Source organism: Lycorma delicatula, chromosome 4 (genome assembly GCF_047948215.1).
Source record: "Lycorma delicatula isolate Av1 chromosome 4, ASM4794821v1, whole genome shotgun sequence".
Classification (NCBI taxonomy): domain Eukaryota; kingdom Metazoa; phylum Arthropoda; class Insecta; order Hemiptera; family Fulgoridae; genus Lycorma; species Lycorma delicatula.
In genome coordinates this window covers 213,074,777-213,102,348 of record NC_134458.1, presented here as the reverse complement: position 1 = coordinate 213,102,348, position 27,572 = coordinate 213,074,777, and the positions used below count along the sequence as shown (strand labels likewise).

General features: G+C 33.1%; 1 protein-coding gene across 1 annotated transcript in view; it reads right to left on the bottom strand.

The window, feature by feature from the left end:
* The window catches only part of Hs3st-A (Heparan sulfate 3-O sulfotransferase-A), a 266,793-nt gene extending 242,525 nt beyond the window's left edge, over positions 1-24,268 (bottom strand). The window contains exon 1 of the mRNA XM_075361875.1: positions 23,926-24,268. Coding sequence (XP_075217990.1) covers positions 23,926-24,268 — 343 coding nt within the window. The remainder of the gene's footprint in view (positions 1-23,925) is intronic.
* Positions 24,269-27,572: the final 3,304 nt, after the last annotated feature.

Below are 27,572 nucleotides of genomic sequence, written 5' to 3'. Positions count from 1 at the left end.
ACGCTCTTGCCTGATATAGGTAAGGTTTTCGAAAAGGTCTTGTACCTCCGCATTAACAGTAGGTTAACTTCTAATCGTTCGCTAATGGACGACCAGTATGGTTTAGACCAGGCGTCGTGATGGACGGCCTTCCAATTAGGTAAGTGCCGTTCAGAAATATCTGGGTGTAATCCTTGATGAGAGGCTGCAATTCAGGAAGCATCTTCAGTTTGTCACAAGGAAAGCTATAGATCCTTCTTTTGTGTTCATAGAATCATCCATCCCGATTGGGGGATGAATTTTCGTATCACGAATTTTCGTATTCTTTACAAAGGTGTCTGTGAGGCCATAAAGTTGTACGCTGCGCCCGTCTGGGCTCATCGTTTACAATTCCAGTTTTATAGGGACATTTTATTGCGAGCTCAGCGTCTTCTATTGTTAGCTGTTGTCGGAGGCTACAGAACTGTCTCGAGAGGAGGAGTCTCTGTAATCGCCGGCATAAAACCCATTGACATTCTAGCTACGGAACGTAGCTGGCGGGATATCTATAAGAAGGAAGGCCTTCTTAATTCTGGGCATATGCGAGAGATTGAAGACCAAGGTTTTGACAAGGTTTTAGCAAGTTAGGTAGAACGATTCCTCTACTGGTCGATATAGGCATGGTATATTTCCAGATGTTAAGTATTTGCGAGCTGTTAGGTGGGTTTCCCCCAATAGGTACACAACTAAATTCCTTTCGGGATATGGTGCTTTTAGGAATAGTTTGGCTAGGTTTGCTTTGGCTGATTTGCGCTTATGCCCGGACTGTAGGGTCGATGACACTATGGACTATATCCTTTATGTTTCCCCGGTACGAGGCTGAACGTACTAGAGTTGTTAGGGAGCTTGAGAGAGTAAACTTCTTTCTTGATCTGCGAGTTAACTGGAAGACTCTCAGAGAATGGATAGTAGCTGGCTTCCTCCGATTCTTTGCACTGAGCAGAACGGTTGAAGGGGTATCAGTAGAATAGTACCCCGGGTGGCTAAGGACTGTCTGGAAAGTTGATTGGCCGGAGGTAGGCGAGTTGGCATCGAGCCACGGTTAGTTAGAAGCAAGTATGGTGATTATTAGAATGTTTGTTGTTGGTGGAACGACAGCTGCACTGCCGAGGGTATGGTTATCCATGCAGCCATGAGGTGTAGCGTGTTTTGACGAGGGGAGTTAATGAATAAGCAAGTATCGCTGTCGGCGGGATGGTAACTGCACTGCCGAGGGCATGGATTCCCATGCAGCCGTGAGGCATACTGCCATCTCCACGATGGTAATTTATGTGATAAAGTAAATGTCCCGCGGGACTCTGCGATGGAGCTGAGTGCGAGTAGGAGGTCTGTTCTTCTCTTTCTGGTAGACTGCACTGGAGTCCGTAGTTGTAATTAAACTAGGGATTTGAACTATAAAGTTCAGTTCACTAAGGGAACTAGGAATAAGTTCCATTATTTCAAGCAACATTTCTTGTGGTATGATATTTACTAATTTGCCTCGAATATGTTGATAAATTTACTCACAATAGATCAATTTAAATGTAGAACTAGGTGCGGGGCTCGTGGTTTCGCGAACTCGTTTAGCTAGTTCAGAGGGTAACGAAGTAGGACGGTCAAGATGTCCGAAAGAAGCCTACAGAGAAGGCTGAGTCTTAATTCACTTATGTAAATTTCTACCGAAGCATTTACATCGGTGGCACCTCAACGACACCTGGTTTATTACTGTGCAATGTAAAACGTTAGAGGGTCGAAAGACGACCTCCGTTAAAGCCATTACCGTTAGTGACAGGGGGGTGGTGTGGTGATCGGAATCGTCACAAAGTGGGTGACTTCCACATGGGGGTTGGTTGTGATGAGGTTAGACTGAAAAATGTCGTTTTCGAGAGAGTGAAGATGACCACTGGTAGAGCCCATAAGGACTACGTACAAAGAGTGTGGGTGGCGACAAAACCGTTATGGAGGTTGTCTCCTCCTATGGGGTCAGGATGTTGAGAAATGATGCATTTAACACACGGTTCAGCTCAATACGATAAATTTTGACGTATACTATAATTAATTACGAATATTTTTTACCGAATTTTCGAAGAAAACTACGGTATTACTTTTGCCGCACTGGCTGATTTTAGGGGGGGGGGGAACTGAATTTCCTTTACGATTTGAGGTATGATAATTACGAAAATACTATTCATGTATAAAACCTTTTGCTCGAAAATCTGTAAAACTACTGGATCAATTTCATTGAAGTCATATACTGTAGTATACAAAAATCTGATCAAACTAGTTTAGTCGTTCTTCAGTTAAACTCAATTTAAGATCGACAACAGACAACCTCAAATTGAGGTTATATTGGTGTATTTTTCATACGCGTTCATGCAGTGAATCACAATGTTCAACGAGTTTAAACCTGATGTTTATGTGTAGGTCTACTCGTTATTTAATTACTTAATCAAATTACGGTTATAATAATTTAATTTTCTATATATATATATATATATATATACTTTTCCAAAATAAAAGCCAAATTTTCTTAAGACTGAAATGGGGTTAAAATAATTTATAAGCATAATTATAATATTAAAAGAATTAAATGTTATAATGACAAACGAGAAGAAAAAAGAAAATTCATGTGTTTGAATTATAAACTGACTTAAAAAACGCACTAAAGAATTGTATAAGAAGACTATTTAATTATTTTTTTAACGTTCAACTTTTTAGAACTGGCGCTACATTAAAAGCAAACTACTACCAACGACTAACTCACGTAAAATTTCGTATAAATTTTAAAAATCGATATTTAAGGAACTGAAAAATTAATTATTTAATTATTATTGCGTTATTTAATTTTTATTTTTTTATTTTTTTTTTGAAACGTGGGTATTTCTAGAAATAAAACACGTACTCGTAGAAAACCACATCATCCAGTAATGCAAAAAATAAGATACCTGCATTTTGATAAAAATATAAAAAATGTGTTGTAAAACTATAAAAAAAAATGATTACTGTACATGAGATTAGGCTTTATGGAATGCTAGAATTCGATATGTTAATTGTTTATCTCAAGTTTTGTAATTTACTTTTTTATTGTTTTGCTTATTAGAATGACTACAGAGTGTATTATAATTACGCTATAACAATTAAATATTATGCTATGATGACGAAAGAAATACAAAATAGCTTCGTCTACGTAGATAATGAATTTTTTCGTTAAAACAAAATCTTCTATTTAAATTGTGTGAAAAACACTGGTATAGCAAACTCGGTCGTTTTTCTCTTTCCCTGCGACTACATCTCTAAATTTTAACAAGTGCTGAAAAATTCACTTGAACTGGTATCTTGTTAAAGCATTTTCAAACGAAATATTTTATATTTTAAAGAAACTTTGTTTTCTACTCGCTGATTAATACAAAATAAAACGAGAAAAAACTAAAATAAATGAAGAACATTTTTCTTGTAATAAAGGTAATAAAAATTTTTTTAAATAAAGAGAAAGAATATAAGAATAAAAAAAATGCCTGATGTGGCAGATGTAAGAGTGGCAGATGTTAAAAACCGTCTAACAAACATAGTAAAAAACAAGTGGAATGCTGAATGGAAGAGATTAAATACAAAATTAAACACAGTAAAATCTTCTCCTTATAAATGGAAAAGCGACTATAAGTTGACTCGCCGTGAACAAGTAGCGGTGACCAGACTTAGAATCGGTCATACGCGATTAACAAATTTATATTTGTTAACCGGCGAAGTGAGACCGATGTGCGGTGTTTGTAATAAAACACTGACAATCAAGCATCTTATAGAAGAGTGTACCATATATGAGGACCTAAGAAAGAGGTTCCGTTTTACAAATAATATTACTGCTGATCTGGATAATGGAAATGAAGAAAATATAGTTGCATTTTTACACGCCAGTGGACTTCTTAAAAGTCTATAAAAATGGAAAGTTTAAGCTGTGAGAAACTCTAAGCGGTAGTTTATATATATATATATAAAGAAAAAATGGTATTGATAAGTTTAATTTTAATTTTAAACGTATGCATATATACATAAGGGAGTCTTGAAACGTGGCACGTATAGTGACGGGAGGTAGCCCTCTTGCCTAGGCCATTTTGGCTCACCTGCATTCAAGAGCAGTGAGTCGGGGTGTGTCCGATGATGGCATGGGGGACCCTCAAGGGTGGATTGAGGGCGCGAGGCTGTGGGTGTACGCTGTGCATGCCTATAGCCTGTCTATAAGAAGGATTCAACTGCCACGGCACCCTGGCGCGACTGATATACTGCTCAATGGCGGTTCTGGTCGCCCCGAGGGTGCTTAAACAAACTATAAATGAGACTCGTAGAAGAAAGAAAGAAAGATATGGTAGGATAAGTTTTAATTTAATTTTAATTTAATGGTCTTTTGGGAACCTATCTCAAATTTTAATATTGGGGCCCTTTACACCCCATAAGTGTTTGTGATTGTCCTTGTCTTTATGTCTTAAATGTTTTGAGTAGTTTGTGCTTTTAAATAAAATGTAAGGGCCCTTTACACCCTTACATACGACGATCCAGATGGTGATAGTAGTTTCTTTTAAAGATTGTGACGAGGGCTAATGACCTTAGCAGTCGATGTCCATAAAAATTAAATAAAAAAAAAAAAAAAAAAAAAAAAAAAATACCTGATGTGATAGGTAACAAAGCTATTGCTTTGGATCCAAAAAGCTTGTATATCTTTAAACAACTTTTTGAAAAGGTAATTTTCATACTGCTTCACCATAAACACTTGCATAAATAACTCGTCCTACATTCACTCGATTACAACGTTTCATTGATGCCCATAAAGATTCAATAGTACCGATGATTGCAATTGTTCAATACTTCTGCAAGTGATTATACCCAGTTCGGTGCTGCAAGACACACGACTCTGATATCGCGTAATCTATTATATAACCTCTAACATATGGAAAATTATTATCTTACTAGGGTTATTTCTATATAATTTTCTGGCGGATTTCCGCCTTTCAATTAGGATCAGAGTAAATGAAACTTATTTGTCTTTGCGACAAATTCTTCCGAATATCCATTATTCCAAATAAATACGGCGTACGTTGTGTTTTTATCTGGAGTACAAATATTCGTCAATTTTAACCTTATAATTGGTTCTCCGATTTTTGTAGGATTTCTTATAAGAGAATCTGCACCAATCACGAATCTGGATAGTTTTTTTATCGTAAGGTCCAGTCGAGTTACTTTCTGTATTTCAATACTAATTCCACATTCCGTCTTGTAAAAATGCTACAACTTTTCTTTTTTAATAAACAAAAATTTCTATTTCAAACAACGACACGGTGGATTCAATAGCAGGATAAAACTGGCGACCATAAGCTAGCGAACCGATACTTAGGTAACAACATCCCGTAAAACTATAAAGTAATTTAAACGATAATAACTATAAAAAATGAACGAATTTTATATACTATAAATCGATTTAAATTAATTTCACGCGTGTTTTGAATGTATATTGATTTTACAATACGGTGATTTATATTATTAATCGTTGATGTACATGATATAGAATTCTAATTCTAGTAATATTCAAGTTTAACGGTTGGTAAAACAAATTAATTAGTAATTTTTAATAAGTATTAATTGTGTAAAAAAATAATTAAAAAAATACCAATTACTGTGTTATTTTTTTGTTAATTTTTAAATTTGCATTATTTTTCATTAAATATTCAATTAATTCGTGTGTAAATTTATGTTGGACACATCGCTTGTTTTATTAAATGATAATTAGACTGCCGTTCAGCCTATTAAAAATTATAAAAAAAGCATAAAAAACAATGATTCTCTGAGTTTGTTTCACTGTTAATTAAAACAAAATAAATAAATAAATGTGACGGTTTAGAGAAGAGAAAGAAAAAGTTAAAAAACAACGAACGCTCTCAGAAATCGATAACAGTTTATCAAGTCAACAGTACACATTTATACCGGTTGATCGAACTTGGACATCGTTCCTATTACAACCTGAATAACGTAACAACTCGTTTATTCAGCGAATAAAAAAAACAGTAGCGGACTCAAATCGGCCTTGGCTGTCGTAAAATATTAATACAAAACAGCCCAGATACGAAGCAAGCCTTGGTTAATAGGCCTGTTCGTCTGTTAAATAAAACAATGTATCCAGCAAGGGGATGTATGAGAAACAAAAGTTTCTAACTTCAGCGTGGACCAACATCTCACACTTTTCATCTGTATCCATCATACACTTTTTTCTTTTTCTTAACGCTCTATTTTTTTATTTTCGTTGCTAATTGTGTTTTACTCATTTTTTTTTTTACAGAAATATATAAAAATAATACAAAATCTATTACATGTATATTGAAAACAACACAGTTTATAATTTACTTTTTCTCATTCTTTATACTTCTATTTTAACCCTAATTTTAAAAAAATTAGGTTCAAATACAGAGATAGAAGAACAATTGCTAACATGTACATGAACCAAACAGCAACAGTAACAATTGAAGAACATAAGAAAGAAGCCGTAATAAGAAAGGGAGTCCGACAAGGATGTTCCCTATCTCCGTTACTTTTTAATCTTTACATGGAACTAGCAGTTAATGATGTTAAAGAACAATTTAGATTCGGAGTAACAGTACAAGGTGAAAAGATAAAGATGCTACGATTTGCTGATGATATAGTAATTGTAGCCGAAAGTAAAAAGGATTTAGAAGAAACAACGAACGGCATAGATGAAGTCCTACGCAAGAACTATCGCATGAAAATAAACAAGAACAAAACAAAAGTAATGAAATGTAGTAGAAATAACAAAGATGGACCACTGAATGTGAAAATAGGAGGAGAAAAGATTACGGAGGTAGAAGAATTTTGTTATTTGGGAAGTAGAATTACTAAAGATGGACGAAGCAGTAGCGATATAAAATGCCGAATAGCACAGGCTAAACGAGCCTTCAGTAAGAAATATAATTTGTTTACATCAAAAATTAATTTAAATGTCAGGAAAAGATTTTTGAAAGTGTATGCTTGGAGTGTCGCTTTATATGGAAGTGAAACTTGGACAATCGGAGTATCTGAGAAGAAAAGATTAGAAGCTTTTGAAATGCGGTGCTATAGGAGAATGTTAAAAATCAGATGGGTGGATAAAGTGACAAATGAAGAGGTATTGCGGCAAATAGATGAAGAAAGAAGCATTTGGAAAAATATAGTTAAAAGAAGAGACAGACTTATAGGCCACATACTAAGGCATCCTGGAATAGTCGCTTTAATATTGGAAGGACAAGTAGAAGGGAAAAATTGTGCAGGCAGGCCACGTTTGGAATATGTAAAACAAATTGTTAGGGATGTAGGATGTAGAGGGTGTACTGAAATGAAACGACTAGCACTAGATAGGGAATCTTGGAGAGCTGCATCAAACCAGTCAAATGACTAAAGACAAAAAAAAAAAATATACTTCTATCTCTAAAATTACGGAACAATGATTAATATGTAAATAATATTTTAAATGAAACTCAAAAAATAACGTTTTGCCGATCTCCGTGGCGGAAGGGTAACCGGTCAGGAATGCCTTTTATTTTACAAAATTCCATTTCTAATTCTAACGTAAAAGCTTCTCTGTAAGCCTCTGGGTGAATTAATTCATCAACAAAAAAAAAATTATAAAAAAAATAATTTTATTTTCACAAGCCAATGAAAATAAATTGTTTGTGGATATGCATATTAATATAATTTTTTTACACTTCTCTTTTGTCTATCCCCCCCCCCTGGAGCCGGATCCGCAACTGAGCTTGTACACAGCTCCAGGGGGTGCCATCGGCTCAAACTACCTCGGCAGGAACTAAGGTTCCCTCCCAGGTAGCCCGGACTCAGTCTTTAATCATTCGCTATGCCTCTAATGAGGGAACCCAAGAAGATCCTCCCATCAGGACTCCGGTCTTGACGCCACGCCTCTAATGGTGAACCCCGGAGGGATTCCCCATCGGGACTACGGTCTGCCTGATATAATATAGTTATTATTATATTACTGTTTCCTAACGGCTCTCCGCAGCTTCGCACGCGTGCTTGACATATAGCTCGAGCCCTTCGACGCTCATCTGTTTGATCATCAGTCTCGGCAGTTCTGGATCCTGATTGAAATTCAGTTTGCAGTTTTTTAAGGCCTATATGTTTTTTTGTAAAGAAAGAAAGAAAATACAAAAAAAAATCGTCGAAATCGGTGCAGTAGTTTTCACTTAGTGCAGAATTTTATTCGATTTTACTTAGTTATAAATATTTCAAAATAGCATAATGTCTCCATTTTTCTAAAAATTTAACTACGGTTTGGTCACCTATATGCTTTTCTATAAAATATTTTCTTTTAAATCATCGAAATCGATACGGTAGTTTTTATAGCACCGATAGAACAGCATAACGATATTACTGAGCTAATATATTATCAGATTTATATATTAGCCTACCGGGCTGGTCTAGTGGTTAACCAGATGCAAATCAGTTGCTTAACGGCTGATTTTTGAAATCGAAGTTCTGATGTTCAAATCCTAGTAAACGTTAGTTGCTTTTATACTAGGCGGTGGGTGCTTTGGTGGTCGGGGTTCAATTAACCACACATCTATGGAATAGTCGGCCTGGGTCTGTACAAGATTACACCTTATTTATATGTCATACATATCATTCTCATCTCACTGGTCGCGGGGGGGGGGGGATTACTTATTGTTCATTAGTTGAACAGATTACAACCTACAGATTAGGATTATAATCTATTTTATACAAGAAAAACAAATTTAGTCGGTCGATAATTCTGTCGTTAAGAATAAATAAATAAAATATACTCAACATATATAACGATTAACTGGATGATTAGTTAACAGGAAAAATGTCAGTTAAAATACGATAATAAACGGTCGAATCTATGGAAAACATTTTTAGTTGTTGAATGTACATTTGCTAATATTTGACAAAATCAAGCTTAAATTAAACATAAAAAACATAACTTAAAACAAAATAAAATAATAAAAAATTAACCCACTGAGTTCGTCTTCGTAAATCAGGTGATTTCGAAATCGTAAGTTCTCAAATCCTAATGAAGGTAGTTGCTTTTATTCGGATTTGAAAACTAGACTGTGGATACCGGTGTCCTTTGGTGGTTGAATTTCAATTAACCACACGTCTCAGGAATAGTCGGCCTGAGTTTTTTCCAAGACTACACGTTTACCGGTACAATTAAACTACAGTGATAAGTGGCCAATGACTTTAATTGTTGATGGAACTATAAATAAATGTTTTAAAAAAGTAATAAATTGAATTAAAATATTCAGTGTTGCTAAATATTCCCGGTAAATAGTTTTTCTGTCACTTAGAAATGCTTTAACGCCTATATCATACATTTTGACTAATCGTTTCAATATTTTGATTAAAATTTTTGTGTTCAGCAAATGAAAAATGCCAGAATTATTTTTACGATGATTATCAGGAAACGTAGATTAAAGTTTTACAAATACAAATAATTTCCATTACTGCTTTCACATATTCACTATCCTCATTAGAACTGCTTTTACTGAACGATTACATCGTTCAGTAAAAGTAAAAAAGTACATCGTTCGTAATAGTAAAAAAAGAGGTTGTTATAGAGCCTTTTCGTAGATATAAAAAAAAGAAAATATAAAGAAAAATGACTACAAAAAAAATTAATTCCTGACGAGATTAAAAAGAAACGTTAAGTGATTAAATAATCTTAAAATTTGTTATAAAAATAATCTTACACAAGTTACAATATAACAAAGTAAAGCATGACAACGAAACGTTTCTTATTTGTTAAAAATGGATGTGAATGTAGTGCGCAGTAAGCAAGCGCATCGCTAAAACCTTCATCGCCTGCATTAGATTTACAATTTATCACCATCATCATCTGATATTTAAATAAACGGGCATATGACAAGTTTAAACATTATGGCTTATTAGGTCTCGAAGTATAAATAACGCTCGGTATATAGATTTAACCCACTAAAACTATTTACATTTATGAGACCTAGAAGGCAAAAACGTAATAGCAAAAATATCTTACATATATTATGTCTTACAAAAAAGTGAGGAAAATTTGAATGAAAGATAATAAATTTGGGGGAAATTAAAAGTTTTGATTACATTTTTTCTTCCTTGCACGAACTAAAGAAGTATTGTGATCGCGAAACATTTCGGTTTTCATATTTCAACGAAAATATCCATTTTGACCGACCCTAAATCCATTTTGACTAGTTTCGGCAGAAGTCTGTACGTACGTATGTATGTATTGCGTATGTATCTCGCATAACTCAAAAACGATTAGCCGTAGGATGTTGAAATTTTGGATTTAGCACTGTTGTAATATCTAGTTGTGCACCTCCCTATTTTGCAGTCCCTTTTTTCAATCGAGAATGAAATTAAATTTTAATTAATGTATTATTTGGATCTTAAAGGGAAGGCACATCGGCTCGATTTCATCTTCTTTTGCTTTTATTTAAATATACCGATTTAATAGTTATTAACCCGTGATTGTAAAAATGTTTTACAATAAATAATAATAAAAAAAATGAATAAAAATTATTAGTGAAATAAAATTTTATATACTTTTAAAAATGTGTAAATGTAATTTAATAGGCGTTACATATGTACATATGTAATAGATTTGGTGAAACATCTGATTATTTAATATTAATTGAAAATTATAATTTAGAATCGTATTATTTTTAGATTTTCTAGATTAATTTCTGTTTAATTTTGTATAATCATTCTGGAATTTCTGTTTAATTTTATCTACATTAAAGTTAACTACAGAGAGACTGAAAAATAGACCCTTAGAAGCATATACACTGAGGCATACATGCCTGATCTTTAATAAATTGCAAAAAAGTCTTATCTTTAAGACCATTACTCCTCTGATATTGTCGAAAAATATTCTCCCTAAGTCGGAGTTGATCATCATTTCGTTAATTTTTTTTTTTTGCCGATCATTTAATCGCTCTTTGGTTTGATATAATTCTTCTGATCTTAATTTGTGTATACGTTCTCTGGTATTCAAATTTTTTCTCTCTTATATTCATCATCTTCTCTTAATTTTTTTATTCTTCCCTTGTTCTTAATATTTTCTTCCCCTTCATATTCATCTTCTTGTCGTTTTTTGAGCTATATTTCTTCATGTTATCTTTCTTTTTCCTGTATTATTGTTTCTTTTGCATTTTGATTATTCACCAAATAATCCAATACTTAATATTTCTCAGTTTTAGAAGCTGAGTATTTTACACCGTTAGGTCGAAATTAACATTTGTAACCAGTATACAGGAGTTCACTAATCGGAATAGTTTAATTATAATTAAATTTTGTTTATACAACACACCAGATATCTAAAACGTTTGTTAATCAGCAATTTACGAAGATAGGAATAATACTGATATAGTAATATCAGTAGATTGACATTCAATTGGCAAGATTGTTGAATTGCTGGCCTCCGTGGCGCGAGTGGTAGCGTCTCGGCCTTTCATCCGGAGGTCCCGGGTTCGAATCCCGGTCAGGCATGGCATTCTCACACACGCTACAAATCATTCATCTTCATCCTCTGAAGAATGCCTAACGGTGAATCCGGAGGTTAAGAAAAAGATTGTTGAATTAATAATTGTATAAATATTTGATGTTAATAACAAATATTTCAGCAATTGTGTAACTGTCCACTTTATTAAAGAATTGGAGGACCGTATCTCACCTTCAAATGAAATAAGTTTAAATGAAGTGCAGCAAAAATTGTATATATGTAATTTAATAGGCGTAGTTTAATAAGCAAGGAAGTCATGTAGTGTTCACATCAGACTTTTTTCTGGCAGTCATTTAGGGAGAATTCTATAAGTCTTAATGTATTTAAAAGATATCTTAATTTATCCGAATAAAACTTTAAGAAAGGCCAGCCCCAACTATTTTTTTTTTTTTAATGATATCGGAAGATAAGCTTGGAGCTTGTAAGAGGGAAGATGTAAATGGAAACTCGTAAGTTTAAAAAATGTCTGAAATATTATATCATAAGTCTACGTCTGAAATATAAACTCTCATCACCTTTACCGTACGCAACTTTGATATCCCGACTCCAAAAGTTTGACAGAATCAGTGGCCAATGTACAGAAATCACTATACCAATTATGAAAATAATTGAATTTGCCAATGCCGATTTTATAAATTCCATAAATAGATGCCAACACACACACACACACGCACACGCACATGCACACGCACACGCACACGCACGAGAGAGAGAGAGAGAGAGAGAGAGAGACTTATAAACAAACAAACAAAATATACCACATTTTTTCACTTCTTGACCCCTTTAGCCTAAAAGACAAAAAAAAATATGGAAGAATGAAATAAATACATATTTTATAAAATAAAATTATTTTCTACACAATAGCATAAAATTAATCAATGTGTAGAGTGTGATGTGATACAAGTTGGTAACAAAGATGTTATATATGATGAATGATATTATATATAATAATGATGAATGATGAATGATATTATATATAATAATGATGAATGATGAATTATGTTTTATATATATAATGATGAATGATGAATTATGTTTTATATATATAATGATGAATGTGTATATAAGCTGGCAACAAAGATGTTATATTTTCCTGACATTGGTTATTTATTCTTATACAGTGGAAAAGTAATGATGCATGAAAAAAAATTTAAATCTATACTTTTTAATTTTTTTGTTCCCCCACCACCAAAATCACCTCCCATTTAATGGAAGAAGTAAAAAAATCCACTGAAAAATTACAACCAAATTAAGTTACCTAACTTTTACTTTTTGAGGAAGAGGGTAAATTAATGATGAATTTTATTGTAATATTATTACCTAAAGTTTAAATAAACTAAAAAAAAAGAATTAAAGAATTAAAAAAATCGATACTTTTAAATTTTGCTCGGCTCCCCTACTCCAAATATTGTCCATAAGTATTTTTTTTAGCTGTTTGCAGCCCTACTATATCTAAGTAGACATAAAAAATTCGGTTAAAAAGATATGCAATGAATAAAAAGATACCTTTTACCGACTTTGAGAAATGAGGAGAATTTGAAAAAAAGTAAGATAATCATGTACGCACATACTGAGATGGGGATATGTTTGAAAAATTTTGAGAAAATTGACCCCAAAGAAACTATCTACCGGCTACCTTTAGATATTGAATCCCTGCAAAAATTGTATCAACAGATTGCCCCATATACACAAGTCTCTGTACCAAACTTCATCAAAATCGCTTTATCCACTCAAAAGTTATTAAACACGCCAACACACGTACATATGTATATAAGAACATTATTTTTGAACCCCTTTTTTTGTTTTGGGGATACCCGCGTCATAGAACCCAGGAACCCCAAAAATAAAAAAAAAATAAATGAAAAACCCATACCTATTTTTTGACTGATTATCCTTATGATTGACCTTCTTGGGGCATAGTAAAATAAAAAATTCATATATATATATATATATATTACTTTTTCTTTAGTTATATATACAAAGTCTTTCTGGTTTTATTGGTTATACTACCACCAATCATAAGCTCGCGTCTTTTTCGACTCACCGACTTCACTTAATTTAATATTACACTGTTTGTATTTTAATTGTACTATAATAAAACGCTATATTCTAAGAAATACTATATCTATCGTGAAATTTTTTTTGTGGTTAAAGAACAAGGAGTAAAATTAATCTTTACAAATTCTCTAGGAAATAACGATTCCTTTGGCCATAAGAATAATATTGATATATTTTTTCAACTAAATTCGTTTTCTTAAAACTAATTAAGTAGAATTTTTGTTCATTTTCTTTATATTTTTCTTAATATTTTCTAATAAATTTATGACTAATAAGTTTTTTCTCATTTTTAAGAATATATATCACGTTAAACTTGTATGACATTAGCTTCATGTAAAAATTTAAATCATAGCAAACGTTGTGGTCATGTAATAAATAGAACTCCGCATTTTTCCTTAGTTATACATGATTTTTCGACCAACTCTCCACTTTAGTTAAAAAAAAAAAAAAAACTGACGTACAATAAGCAATTACTTACATTAAACACTTTATCAAAGGTCCATTACAATAATGCATAGATTCAGTTTAACATTTTGTTAACAAAATTACTTAAAATTTAAAAATATAATGTTTTTATAAAATTTGAAGAAACCGTTTCTCGATAGATCTCCTTATTTTTGAGTTAAACGCGTAAGCAGTCAAAGTTGCAAAAAACAAAACAAATCGTGGTTTTAATAAAACTAAGTGAAACGCGCCGTAGTAGTTTTTTTATTTTGTATTACCTTCAACCAATGACATATCTTAATCCAATAATAAACAGTTAAAGTTGAAAATAATGGCCCAAATCAGGCTTCAAAATAATAATAATAATACACATCTGTGAGGGGTTTTTGACTCCTATCGGGCGCGCTCTAAGGTGATAAATAGAGAAGTGCTCTAGAGATATATGGGGTAGGTGAGAAATAATATACCACCCGCGGACCAAAACAGAACGAAATTCAGACTCGTCTGAACCTACATCGCATCGGGTAGCTTTCTGGTTAGCATCTGTTCCCCACATGAGGGGTGGCTGCAGTCTCTGCTCCTGGAATTCACAATCCCTGGTTCTAACAACCCAGTAGAAACGTTAGAAAAACCCGTTAATTAAGCTATTGTTATTCGTGGCCCCAACCGATTCTGGGGTCCCGGGCAATCACGAACACAAGAGAGTCGGAGTTCTCAGCGAAACTCCCATCCAAAAGTCCCACATATATTGGCACCTTCAACATCAACATCTTACTTCAACCCGGAAAATTACACAACCTTGTAACAGAGTTAGATCGGAGAAAACTTCTAACACTAGCCTACAAGAAACCCAATTCACAGTTAAAGATACGATGAATTATGGAAACAATCGCATCTTCAAGAGTAGAACAGAAAAACGTCTGGCCAATGGCGCTCTACTTCTGAGTATGGCCTTTATTATACACAAAAGTATATCAACCGATCACAGAAGTCTCACCCTTAAACAGCAGTCTTATGGCCATATTCACACAGTGCGCCAGCAAGAAGTATATCCAGATTAAAGTTTACACCTCCATCAATATAGATAATAAAAAGGCCCGCAAAAAAAACCGAGAAATTCTGGATCAAACTCGAAAGACGTGACAAAAATTCCCTAAGAGAATAAAAAAACTTTATTGGGCGACTTCAACGCACAAGTTGGCGAAGAAATGGAATACCAGAAAATTGCAGGCAGATATCCTGCCCACAAATTTACTAACAAAAGCGGCACGAGAGTCATCGAACTATGCCAACGATGCAATAAATATCATATTATAAATATCATACAATACATAAATATGTATTACATGTCATACAATACATGTCAACTCCCTGAGAAAAAAAACCCCGAAAATAAAGACTTGGAGATCCTCCATACAACAGATCGACCACGTAGTCACCTCCAACAGAAAGAAGTTCATTACATTCAAGTCCATAGAGGGGCGAACGTCGACTCGGATCACTATTTAATAAGTAAAATTTACCCCGAAGAAAATACATCATAAGAAAACACATATGCGGAAATTTGACACAAATAAGATCAGAGAAAAGTAATCGGTGGAAAGAATGGCAAAACGTGCAGGCGGACATCTGGAAAAGATTCCGCACCAAAATCACACAAAAAGCCAAAGAACTAATCTCCCTGAAAAATAACACGATTCATCCCTGGTGGGATTCGAGATGTGGAAAAGCGTTGGAAGACTGCAAAAAAGTTTCTTAAATTGCAATAGTAAAAAATCGCCAGAAAATCAACAGAAATTCTTTGAAATTAGAAAACAAGTGAAAAAACCATAAGACAGATTAAAAGAAAATAGCTAAAGGAACAACTGGGCTTAGCCAAAGAAAACTTCCGCAACTGCGACTCGCAAGATTTCTGCAGGACGTAAGCAGGAAAAATCCGCCGGCTATACTTCTCAAACTTTGTGCTTCAGAAATCTGACGGAAAACTCGCACTCACTAATCAATAAAACTGCAATGAATAGGTACGATACTTTCTCAAACTCCTAACTGCCCATAATCCCTGTCAAAATTCAGTAAAGAAACCTCTACCTACACCCACTCTGAATCTCCTCCATCCACACAAGAGGAAATCCATAGGCATATTCTCCAACTCAAACAGAATAGAGCATCAGGAGAAGATTGCATCATGCTGTACTAGTTAAAAATCTCGGTCCAAACTTCCTCATAGAGCTCACAGAAATCTGGCAGACAGAAAAACTACCCGAAGACTGGAAATGCGTTCTCATCCACCCGCTACGCAAAAGGGAGACAATACAAACGTGAACACCTATCGAGATATCTTCTTTCTTCAAGTGATGTACAGAATTTTCTCAGCCTGTCTTCTCCAAAGAAAACAAGAACAGCTCGAACACAAAAATGGCAAATACCAAGCTGGTTTTCTTCGCAGCCGATCCAACGCAGAACAAATTTTCAACTTCAAAGCAATTTTGAAATTGATTTGAATTTGCTGTCAAAAACAGTCCGATAATTTGCATTTTTGTCGGGTTTTAGAAAGACGTATGACTCGATCGACCGACAGTCTCTCATCTTCATCCTCTACCCGAAAAACAAGGACTCAACCCGAAAACCCTGAACCTCATCAAACGAACACTTGCCGACACTACCTCCAAGGTGAAATTCACTGACAAAATATCCGAACCCTTTTTGTTAAAAACTGGCATTCGACAATGCGATGGCCTGTCTCCGCTTCTCTTCAACCTTGTTCTGGACAAAGTCAGCTGAAAGTGGGACAAAAACTGAAAAATCAAAACTAGCGGAAACCCACCCAAATTGGCCGATCTGAAGATAACGTCAAAATTTCAGGTTAGCTTTCGCAGACGACCTAGCCATATTTTTTTTCTTTTTCCTGGGGAAGGAGGTGGAAATGCATTTACGGACGGAGTGTCGGGCTACTGCTGGTGCTCTCATCCAATCGCCATCAGCAGACTACCGATTAAAACCACCCCCTTTTATTGGAGTAGATTCAACGCACCCTAGAACCGCCATACGGCATTACTTCGGGGTGTGCCAGCCTTCTAACGATCTCGCTCGTTTCGAAGAACGTCACAAGCAACCAACACGATAATGTAGCAGTACACAAAAATGAAAAATTAAATAACGAATACACAACAAAATTAAATGTAAAGTTTATTCAGCCTAGATTAACAACAGTTATACAGTTATCTACCGCACGAAGATACCTTTTTTCTCTTTTTTTTGACCTAGCCAGTACTAGCAGACAGTGAGGTAACAGCAATTAAACAAATAGAAATCCTCAACGAATTTGTTGGAAAAGTAAGCTTACTAATTTCCTTCCAAAAACCTGAACTATTTGAAAAAAATCTCATCTGCTCGAACTAATGTCCAATTATTGACTACAGAATACAGACGAATCGGAAGAGATCCATACTTCAAATACCTAAGCGAGAGACTCGAACCAACAGGGAGAGAGAAATCAACACAGAATATTCTCCTACAAAAACTCAAGAAATCTTACCGGAAAACCGACAGATCTGTGGTTGTAGATATATCTACAAGTAGTATAATTTATCCATATAATTTAAATGTTAATTGAAAGGTTGGGTCTTATTTGATATACGATCATAACCTCTGCAGGGTTTAAATTTTCATTTATAGAAGCTAATTTGTCAACATATTGTCATAGCTTGAGTGTATTTTTAAAAATAAACAAAAATTTACCTACAAATTATAAGAAATAAGAACATAGATATCTGATAAAAATTATTATGAAAATGAACAAAAATTTAAATTTAGTACTTATTTAAGTTAATCAACTTACTTAGAAATTATGCTAATTATTCTGGTGGTCAAAACAATTTTAGTGTCTAAAGAATTTACAAAAAAAACTTGACTCCTCTACTTGCAAACTGGAACTGGTGGGCACAATGTCGTTACAGAATTCTTTGAATATAAAATTTAATTAAGCACTATTACAACATAAAAAACCTAAAATAAAATGAAATAAGTCGGTTGGTCAAAATATGGGCGAGATAGAAGTGGTGATCGTATAGTCAGTAAGACCCGTACGATTTACAACAAAAAATACATTGACCATACGACCGATACCATACAATTATTTTTTCGTTATTATTCCTCAGTATTTGATCGTTATAATAATACAGTGATATACAGCTTGATGTCATTTTGGTATAAAAGTATTTTTACTAAACTTGAAGAAAGTTATCAGGAATAACTTAAGTAAAATAAAAATCACATATTTCTACATTTCAGAGAACCTTAGCTCAAACTCATTTAACGAGTACGAGATAATGTACCATTTTCCCATTACACGAAACTACATTACTTATCGACTGCTCCTCTTATTTTAACAATGAAAATTAGTTAACAAGTGAAAAATAAGTTAGACCTTTGCCAAAAATTGAACTCGATAACAGGTGATCTAGAAGCCAGCATTCTAACTATTATAAAAGATTAATGATTACAAACTAGTTATCTAAACAATAATCGATAAAATTTTAAAAATAGTCACAATATTCTTCTAATCTCTGAATTAATTTAGTTATTTTCATCACATGGCAAGTTTATTTACGTTTCTTGAAAACGGTTTAGCGTAAAACGTTAGTTGCTTTTATACGGATTTCAATACTAGACAGTGGATATCGGTGTACTTTGGTGGTTAGCGTTCAATTAACCACACATCTCAGGAACGGTTGGCCTGAGTCTGTACACGACTACGATGCTTCATTTATATGTCATACGTATCATCAGCAGCTCGTCGTGTCGGGGAAGGGTTGCTTATTGTTCACTATTTGGACAAATTGCTACGTACACATTACGAAATAAAAAAAATAGATTTTAAAATTTAGAAATCATTTGCTTCCTTATTTCTTCTTTTTTTAATAACACAATAAATACTTTATTTATTTTAACGATTGAATCAACATTTTGGGTGGGGGTTCATTGCAATATCTTTTTGTATTTAAAAATGTATAATTAAATTCGTTGTTATACTGTTTATGACAGAAATTTTGAATACGATATTACAATTTTGACAGTATAATTATTTAATTAATAACCGCTCTTTACACGAAAACAAAATACGTTAGCTAAACAAAATAGTTATCAATTAATAATTAATTATTTTTGATGCGACTGACAAATTTGTCCGTTTACCTGCACGAAATAACTGATGGGTAAATACCCTACATTTGCATAACCACGTATATGTAGCCTATATATTTTTTGTTGACTTAGAGTAAGGCTAACCTTATTTTCGGTTGATGTAAAAATTATTTATATACAAAAATCTATAAAAAAGAAAAAAATTTACGAAACCGATTTAAAAAAAACAACATTAAATTTGATTTCAGATTAATAATAAACACAATCAACAACTTAATAATCCTTAATTTTCTTTCAAAGTCGAAACTAAAAAATATTAATCGTATTATAATTTTTTTAAACGGTACTGTTTTGTTTGGAAATGATTTTTTTTTAAAGGACTCTCATTTAAAAATTTTTAAGTTACCATTTAAAAAAAAAAAAATAGTTAGGCCTAGGAAAAATTTCGTTCGTTTGTAGAAAAGCTTTTCGCAACAAATATGAGGAACGAAAAACTTGGGGTTTGATGAAAATAAGAAAATAACTGCAGAGAAATAATTTAAAGTAAATATGACAAATCATGTGATAAAGCTATCTAAAATACAGGAATACGTGTTGGTAGAAAACGTGTGTTAGTTGAAGAATAATAAATACATTTAGTTTGTAAAACTAAAAATTATTAATAAAACAGTCGTAATTGTGCTTCTCAGGTAGACATAACATTGACGATCCGGTTAATAAATTTCTTTTAATGATACATTAATATTTCTGTTGCCTATAAAACGAAAATTTTGAATGTTTTATAAGATTAGAAGTTCTCGTGGGCTGACCAAACATATTTCATTTGTAATAAAATCAAACCGTACTGCTTTGATTTGAATCGCCTTAATAAAACGTTAAGCTTGCCATCATTATTAAATATTTATTATGCCTACAGATATTCTCGTATAAAGTAATATGTCATCTCTTGGAGCTCTCTAAAAAAATAAAAACGAGAGCCTTTAAGATACAATAAAGGGTTGTCAGATCATTATACAGCGTCCATAAGTATCGTTTAGCTCTACGTTAAAAAAAAAAAAAAAAAATGTTTAATTTATCCTTGTGTTTATAATTATGAACGTGTAATCTTTACTAAAAATAATGGTCATTTATTCTTCAAAAAATAAAAACATCCACCTTTACCAAACCAGACAACGGAACTGTTTTCGTATAAATCAACACAATACTTCGGCTTATGAGAAATCCCCTTCCTGTGTTTTCATTGCTACGTTTAAAAATCCCAAATTATTTGAGTCAATGTTAAATTGTTTGAAACAATGTTATTCTGTTGATATATTTTTAAGTAATACTAATTAATACTAATACTAATAACGACGGTCTTGAAACCTGGGAAGCCTTTGCAGGAGGTGTCTTGGTATCCGCCTATAAGCCTGCTACCGGTTTTATTAAAGATCTTTGAGAGGCTGTTTCTGCGCGGATTGTGGCCAGTGTTGGAAAGTGAAGGAGTGATACCCGATCATCAATTCGGCTTTAGGGGTGGTCGCTCGACTGTGGAACAAGCCCATAGAATTACTGGTGTTATTTTCACATGTCTGGAAGAGAAACGGTATTGTCCGGCGGCCTTTTTGGACATAGAGCAGGCATTTGACAAGGTTTGGATACTAGGTCTTCTTTTCAAATTGAAATCCTGCCTACCACAACCGTACTTTTTAATTCTACGCAGCTATCTAGATGGTCGTATTTCGCGCGTTAATTCCAGTCTCAAGAGATGTCAGCGTTTTTCGATAACAACTCAGAGGTTCCGCAAGGCTCAGTTCTGGAGCCGGTTCTGTTCCTGATGTACACTTCCGACCTGCCTACTCCAGCCAATGTCACGGTTGCGTCGTACGCGAATGACACGGCGATCTTGGCGGTTGACGATAGCCCGGCTAATGTCTGGGTGAAATTGTAATCTGCAATGGATGCTATCAGCGTTTGGTTGAGTACATTGAGGATAAATTTTAATCCGATGAAGTCCAGTCACGTGACGTTCACAATGTTGAGGGAAGATTGCCCTGCAGTTCGGTTATACGGTGTCAGGATACCTCAAGTCAGTGCGGTACGGTACCTTGGCTTTTACCTTGATCGCCGTTTGACGTGGAGGAATCATATTTGGAAGTTGCTTGAAATTGAGCTTAAGAAGTTGTACTGAGTGTTGGGTAAGAGATCTCCACTTTCTTTGTCCAACAAGGTTCTGCTCTACAAGGCTTTCTTGAAACCGATATGGACGCACCGGATTGAACTCTGGGGAACCGCCACTAACAGCAACGAGGAGGTCATTCAACGGTTTCAGAATAAACTTCTACGGAACATAACCCAAGCGTCGTGGTTGGCGAGGAATGCTGAGCTCCACGATTAGGTAGACATTCCATACGTTTGAGTGGAAGTTGGAAGTCTAGTTTCAAGGTATGAGTCCAGGTTGGATAAACATATTAACCGTCTGGCTTTGAATCTGCTAGACAACAGCGTGGACGTTAGGAGACTAAAAAGCCTCCGTGTGCTTGATCTTGTTGCCCCGTTATGATGATCCGGTTTGGCGGCTTAGTGCTCATATTTATTGTTTTTTGGATGTTTCAAAGTTTCAGTTTCGTTTACTGTTCTATGGTTTTTTGGGGTAAATTTTCTCATCATTTTGTAAACATAACCTACTTTATATTTAGCTCAGTGTGCATTTACGCTTATCTTACCATTTTTTTTTTTTTTAATTTGGCCCCCCTCCGAATTCACTCCCTTTCCCAAAAATCGAAAAAAAACTATATTTTTTTTATTGAATATTTTTTAGCCGAATTTCCTTCTACATATAAAAAATTGCCCTTTTTTTCTTCTTAGGCATAGGAGTAGTGCAAACGACCCAAAATGAATACTTTGGGGCCGATAGTGAGGTAGGGGAGCCGATCACAGTTTTATAATAAAAATATTGATTTTTTGGAATTTTTTAAAACTTTGGTTACTTAACTTTAAATAATAATAATATTAAAATAAAATTTCATCATAATTCACCTATAACCTCAAAAAAGAAATCTCAGGTAACTCTTCATTTTTCAATGGAATTTTTTTTAGTTTTTTCCATTTAACATAGTAAACAGAAAAATCTTTTTTCTATGATTTTTTTCTCCTGATTGTAGAAGTCTACTAATTTAATGAAGAACATTCTCGTGCTCCAATACACGATTCCTATAAATAGAAACAAAAACCTTTCTGGATGAGTATTATTATTATTTTTATTTTATAAAACAAAAGCTTCGTAAAAGCATATGAATGTCAGACTGACTGGAATTGTTCAGTACAAAGGAGATTGCGTTATACCAATACGTGTATTTACCAAACGTGTATATGAACACGATCATTTAATGTCATTTTTTAATTCTGTTGCAGATGTTGTTATATGGAACATTTATAGTATATTTTCCGACAAACAATTAATGCATTTTATAATAAATATTTTCTTATTGAAATGCATACCTGTATTCTTTTCTAAGTTATATCAAATTAAATATCGGAAGACGAAGGGGGAAATTCTTAAAGGTCACTGGAACTCTTGGACATTAGAGGAGAACGGCAATAAAATGTCATGCAATGTACTTTTCATACATACATCTAATAATAATACTAATACCAAAATAATAATAATAATAATAATAATAATAATAATAATAATAATAATAATAATAATAATAATAATAATAATAATAATAATAATAATAATAATAATGAAATATATCTTCTAACTCTATTCTTTCCATCATACCTCTCTACCTATAATCATAATAATCATCGCTGTCTCGTGAATAGAAATGGATCTTTCTCTCTCTACCTACCTTTCTATGAAAATCCTTTGTATAGTAATACACGAAAAAGAAACGATTCAGCACGCGATTTATCTCTTGACATTTTCTAATAAATAAATTTATTTATGAAAATTAAAATAAAATTAAATAAACTTGGATTTAGAAAAACGCACTAAATATAAAATAATAATAATATTATCATTACCATTCACCGTCACCGTCACCGCCATCATCTTCATCATCAACAACATCTTTATTTTTATTTTGAGGTTTTAGGGGCATCGATTACTTTGATCATTAGCCCTTTTCACTTCAAAACAGAAAAGAAAAGAAAATAACACTTAATTTATTTCTCACTTCCAATGAAATAATTCATTATACATTTTACACTAAAAAACTGAAAAACACTCACTAATAATCTTGAATCTTAGACGTATCACATTTGTTTATCTCCTGAGCTTTCCTTTCAGCCATTCTTTCTTTAACTTCCTGAATGGCCAGCAGTTTTCAGTTTGTACACTGGGCAGTTAATACAAACTGGAGGATCTATACACGGATCGCTTTCATGTGTTTCTATTCTACACAGGGAGATTCCTTGTCTTTCATATCCGACTACAGTGTGTCCGAAATGTTGGCACTTAAAAACATCGCATAAGTTTCGGGATGAATGGGCATACATCTAACCGATGTATGCCAGCACTTACTTTCTCAGGAAGACTGAAGGTCAACACATGCGAGGCGGAAGAATCAACCTCATCATTTCTCCTCATGGTTAACCTGCGGCATTGAAAGACTCTTCTTGACTCAACATTTCCTCTACTATTTCTTCTTACGTGCAATTAAGAAGGTCACGGCAGACAACGACTCCTTTTAGTGAGTTAAGCGTATTATGTGGATGAACAAACACCGGGAACTCACCGATCTTCTTTAGAGTTTGAACCTTTACGCTTTGATTGTCATTTACGGTTTCGATATATAAACCATTAAATGTCTTACAAATATCTTTGACAGGACCACCAACACAATTTGTAATCTCTCTAGCAATTAAGAAAGGACTGACTTTCTGGAAGTTTCCATCCTCCCTTGTGGTAAACAGATGTCTCGGTTTTGGCGCAATGTTGACAAACAAAGCTTTCCTCAAATCTTTTCTGATTCTTTCACTATCTTTTCTAATTCTGTTAGACTCCTTACTGCATTTCCTCTTTGCTTCTGGCGAATCGGCTGTTTCTAAACGAAGGTGTTTATGTGCACCCTCTGCCATGTTGACTTGTTCAAGATGTTCAATGAATTTGATCCCTTCTGTATCAAGGCTAGCCGCCGGGGTACACTCTAGGGCTACTAACCTTGGAGGTCCTATCCGGTACTCCGGTGGAACCGATATGTGTCCTGACAGACAGCGGATGTGCAGTCTCTGCACTGACTCCAGGCCCCTACTCACTGAAGGTTTCTGGGCTCCCATGCACCGACATACATGGGCACCTTCATCATATGCTTGCCATCGCAGGGGGCATGTGGACAACCGAAGGGTCTCCGTTACACCTGCAAAAACATCGACCCTGGGCGCCACATCGCCAGATCTAAACGTGGTATAAGCCCATTTCCGAATCATTTCCAGTGTACATGATCTGCAGGTGGTCAAGAAAATCCAATCCAAAACAGTGACCTGAACGTGGAGGCCAGGTCAAGAAAGACCACATTTCCGAGAAAAATACTCGTAGCCCCGTTGTATGTATTATATATATATATATATATATATATATATATATATATATTATTGCATTATTGAATTACACATATCGTGTTATACATATTATATATATTATCGTGACTATATTTATTGTACGTATGTACTGTTGTTGCCGCCCTGGACGTGGAACGTAGCCATGTCCGGAACGTGTGTTCCGGACATGGCGATTATCTACCTCAGGGTATTAATATTTTTTATTTTTTGAAGTTTTCGGGCATCGACTGCAAGGTCATTAGCCCCTTTCAGATAAAAAAAAAGGAAAAATAGAAAAAGTATCTTTTCCTTTCCAAACAACAGAGCACAGTGACGTACACAGTGAGCACATCTAATGACACAGTAGTCGGTACCCCTAAAACTTAAAAAAAAAAAAAGTATATATATATTGTAATAATAACCTTTTAATTCTTTAAAGAAGTACTATTTGAATTAGGAGACTTGATAAAAATCATAAAAGGAATAAAAAGAAACAACGCAAACAGTAACTTATACTGAACGAGTTAACCGAGAATACGTACAATATATTTATATAATTTTTAAAATTTTTCGTTTAAAAATTATGTTTAATTTTAATACTTAAAATTTTTTTATCAATGTAACATCAGGCATGTCATTATGCTATAATAGTTCAATACCAAACAAAGGTAATGAAAGAAAATTCGCATTACAAAGTTTTCTTTTAATTCTTTCAAAAAATACCCGATAATGCATTTGCTAGCAAAAATAATTATTATCGATATGCATGTTTTCTAGAATATTTTTTGTATTTTTAGTTCTTTTTTTTGTGTAACTTTTTTTTACCAAAAAAAAGAGTAGAAGAAATTTATTCTTTTTAGTAAAATAATTTTTTTTAAAGAAATTATTCCAAATAATTCATTACCTACTTTATTAATGTTTACACCGGTGAAATTTAGTTATATTTAAACATACAATTATTTATTAATTATTAATTAATAAATTATTTATTCATTTCGTAGGAACAAAAAAAAATTTTACTTACTAATTAAGTTGTTCACGGATAGAAAAATAATTGATGGATGTACTTCCTTAAGATAATGAAAATAAATTTTTAAAAATACCGGTTACACACCTGAACACACCTAATTAAATATATTTTTGGTATTTCTACATAATATACAGCGTAAAAAAAAACAAAAATTATTAAATCAACCGTGACTTATTAAAAAAAATTTCAGTATGCAATAATTTAAAAAAACTTAGATATTGTGTAAATTTATAACATAAAACTAATCTAAGTAAATGGAATTAAATACGAAACCGGTATGATAAATAACTTCTACCATCATCATCGTAAATATACCGATTACATAAAATATTCACTCTAGCATTAACAGAGATGGAAGGAATCTAATTCAAGTGAATTCACAAAACCTTTCGCTGGTCTCATCAGGAAAGTATTCTCATGAACACTGATACTCAGTAAATAGTTTTGATAAAACTCTATACACCATAATCAACCGATTAAAATATTGCTTTCTTTCAATCTAGCAATGCTTTTTTTTCAATTTTTGAACTTATACATTGGGATGTCTGAACTAATATTTAGAGAAAAAAATTCTTCAAAAATGCTTCTCTGAGTTTACGCTTTAGAAACTTAAATTTTATTCTTCTGTCTCTCCTTTTTCAAATAATTTTTAGACATCCGGTTTGTTCATCCAAAATAAAAATTTATCCCATTAGGAGTTGAAGAATAAAAAACCTGTAATTTTTAAGAATTTATCTCATTTGGTTTCAGTTGTAAGTTATGAAAATGTTGAACATTTTATTTTAAAATTATAACCATTTATTTTAATAAGTATACGGGATATAATTTTTAAACTGTTTGCTACGTAGATAAGATTGTTAACTATATATATTCCACAACCATTTTTATTATTTGAGACGTAATTAAAATCTAACTGGATGACTGCCCAACCCAATGTAAATAAATTTTGAAGTGTTTCGTATGTTTACCATCTGTTGTATTATGCAGGTTTAATGTTATTTATTTTAAAGCTTATTAAAACATCTTTGATTACAATACTGCTTATAATGTAAATATATTACTTCTTTTTTGTAATATTTTTGGTTAAAATCTCGTTCAGATATTTTTATTTAAAACCATATATATATATATATATATATATATATATATATATATATTTATATATATAGAGAGAGAGAGTATATTACGAAGTATTGGAACTTTCATGATCTAATCTACTTAGAAAAGTGATGGAGAAAGTTCATATAAACATATGTCCTAAAATGCTTTGTTTGCAAGTTACGGCTAGTGAAAGATTTAGCTCGGATTTCAGCTACCCCAGTGAAATGAGATCGAAGTGTAATTTTTAGGACGTTAATTAAGTTGCTAAATTAGTGATTTCATATGACTTTTGACCACAAAAATTCTAATAAATAGGTCCCAGAACCGTATCTGCAGTAGTTTTTGAGAAAAATTAGGGTGAAAACCAATTGAGGTAAAAAACCCTACTTTTACGTTTCATCTACATTGACTTTGTTAAATGGGTAATGAACACATAAAATTTAAACAAAATTTGTAGAGAATTTAATTCTGAACAAAACTGTGTAAGAAAAGTTAAATACAACAAAGAAAAGTTAGAAAAATTCGAATCTTATTTAGAAACAGTACATTACTACATTTGTGAGAAAACTGATTTAATGTAAACAAAAACCAAATTATTTTTTGGTGATGTGAAAATTTTGTAAAAAAATTTACTGCTAAAATTTCTGTTAAAAAAAAAAAAATAAAAAGATTTCTGTTAAAAAATAAGGAAATTACAGAGCAATTGTAAAATAA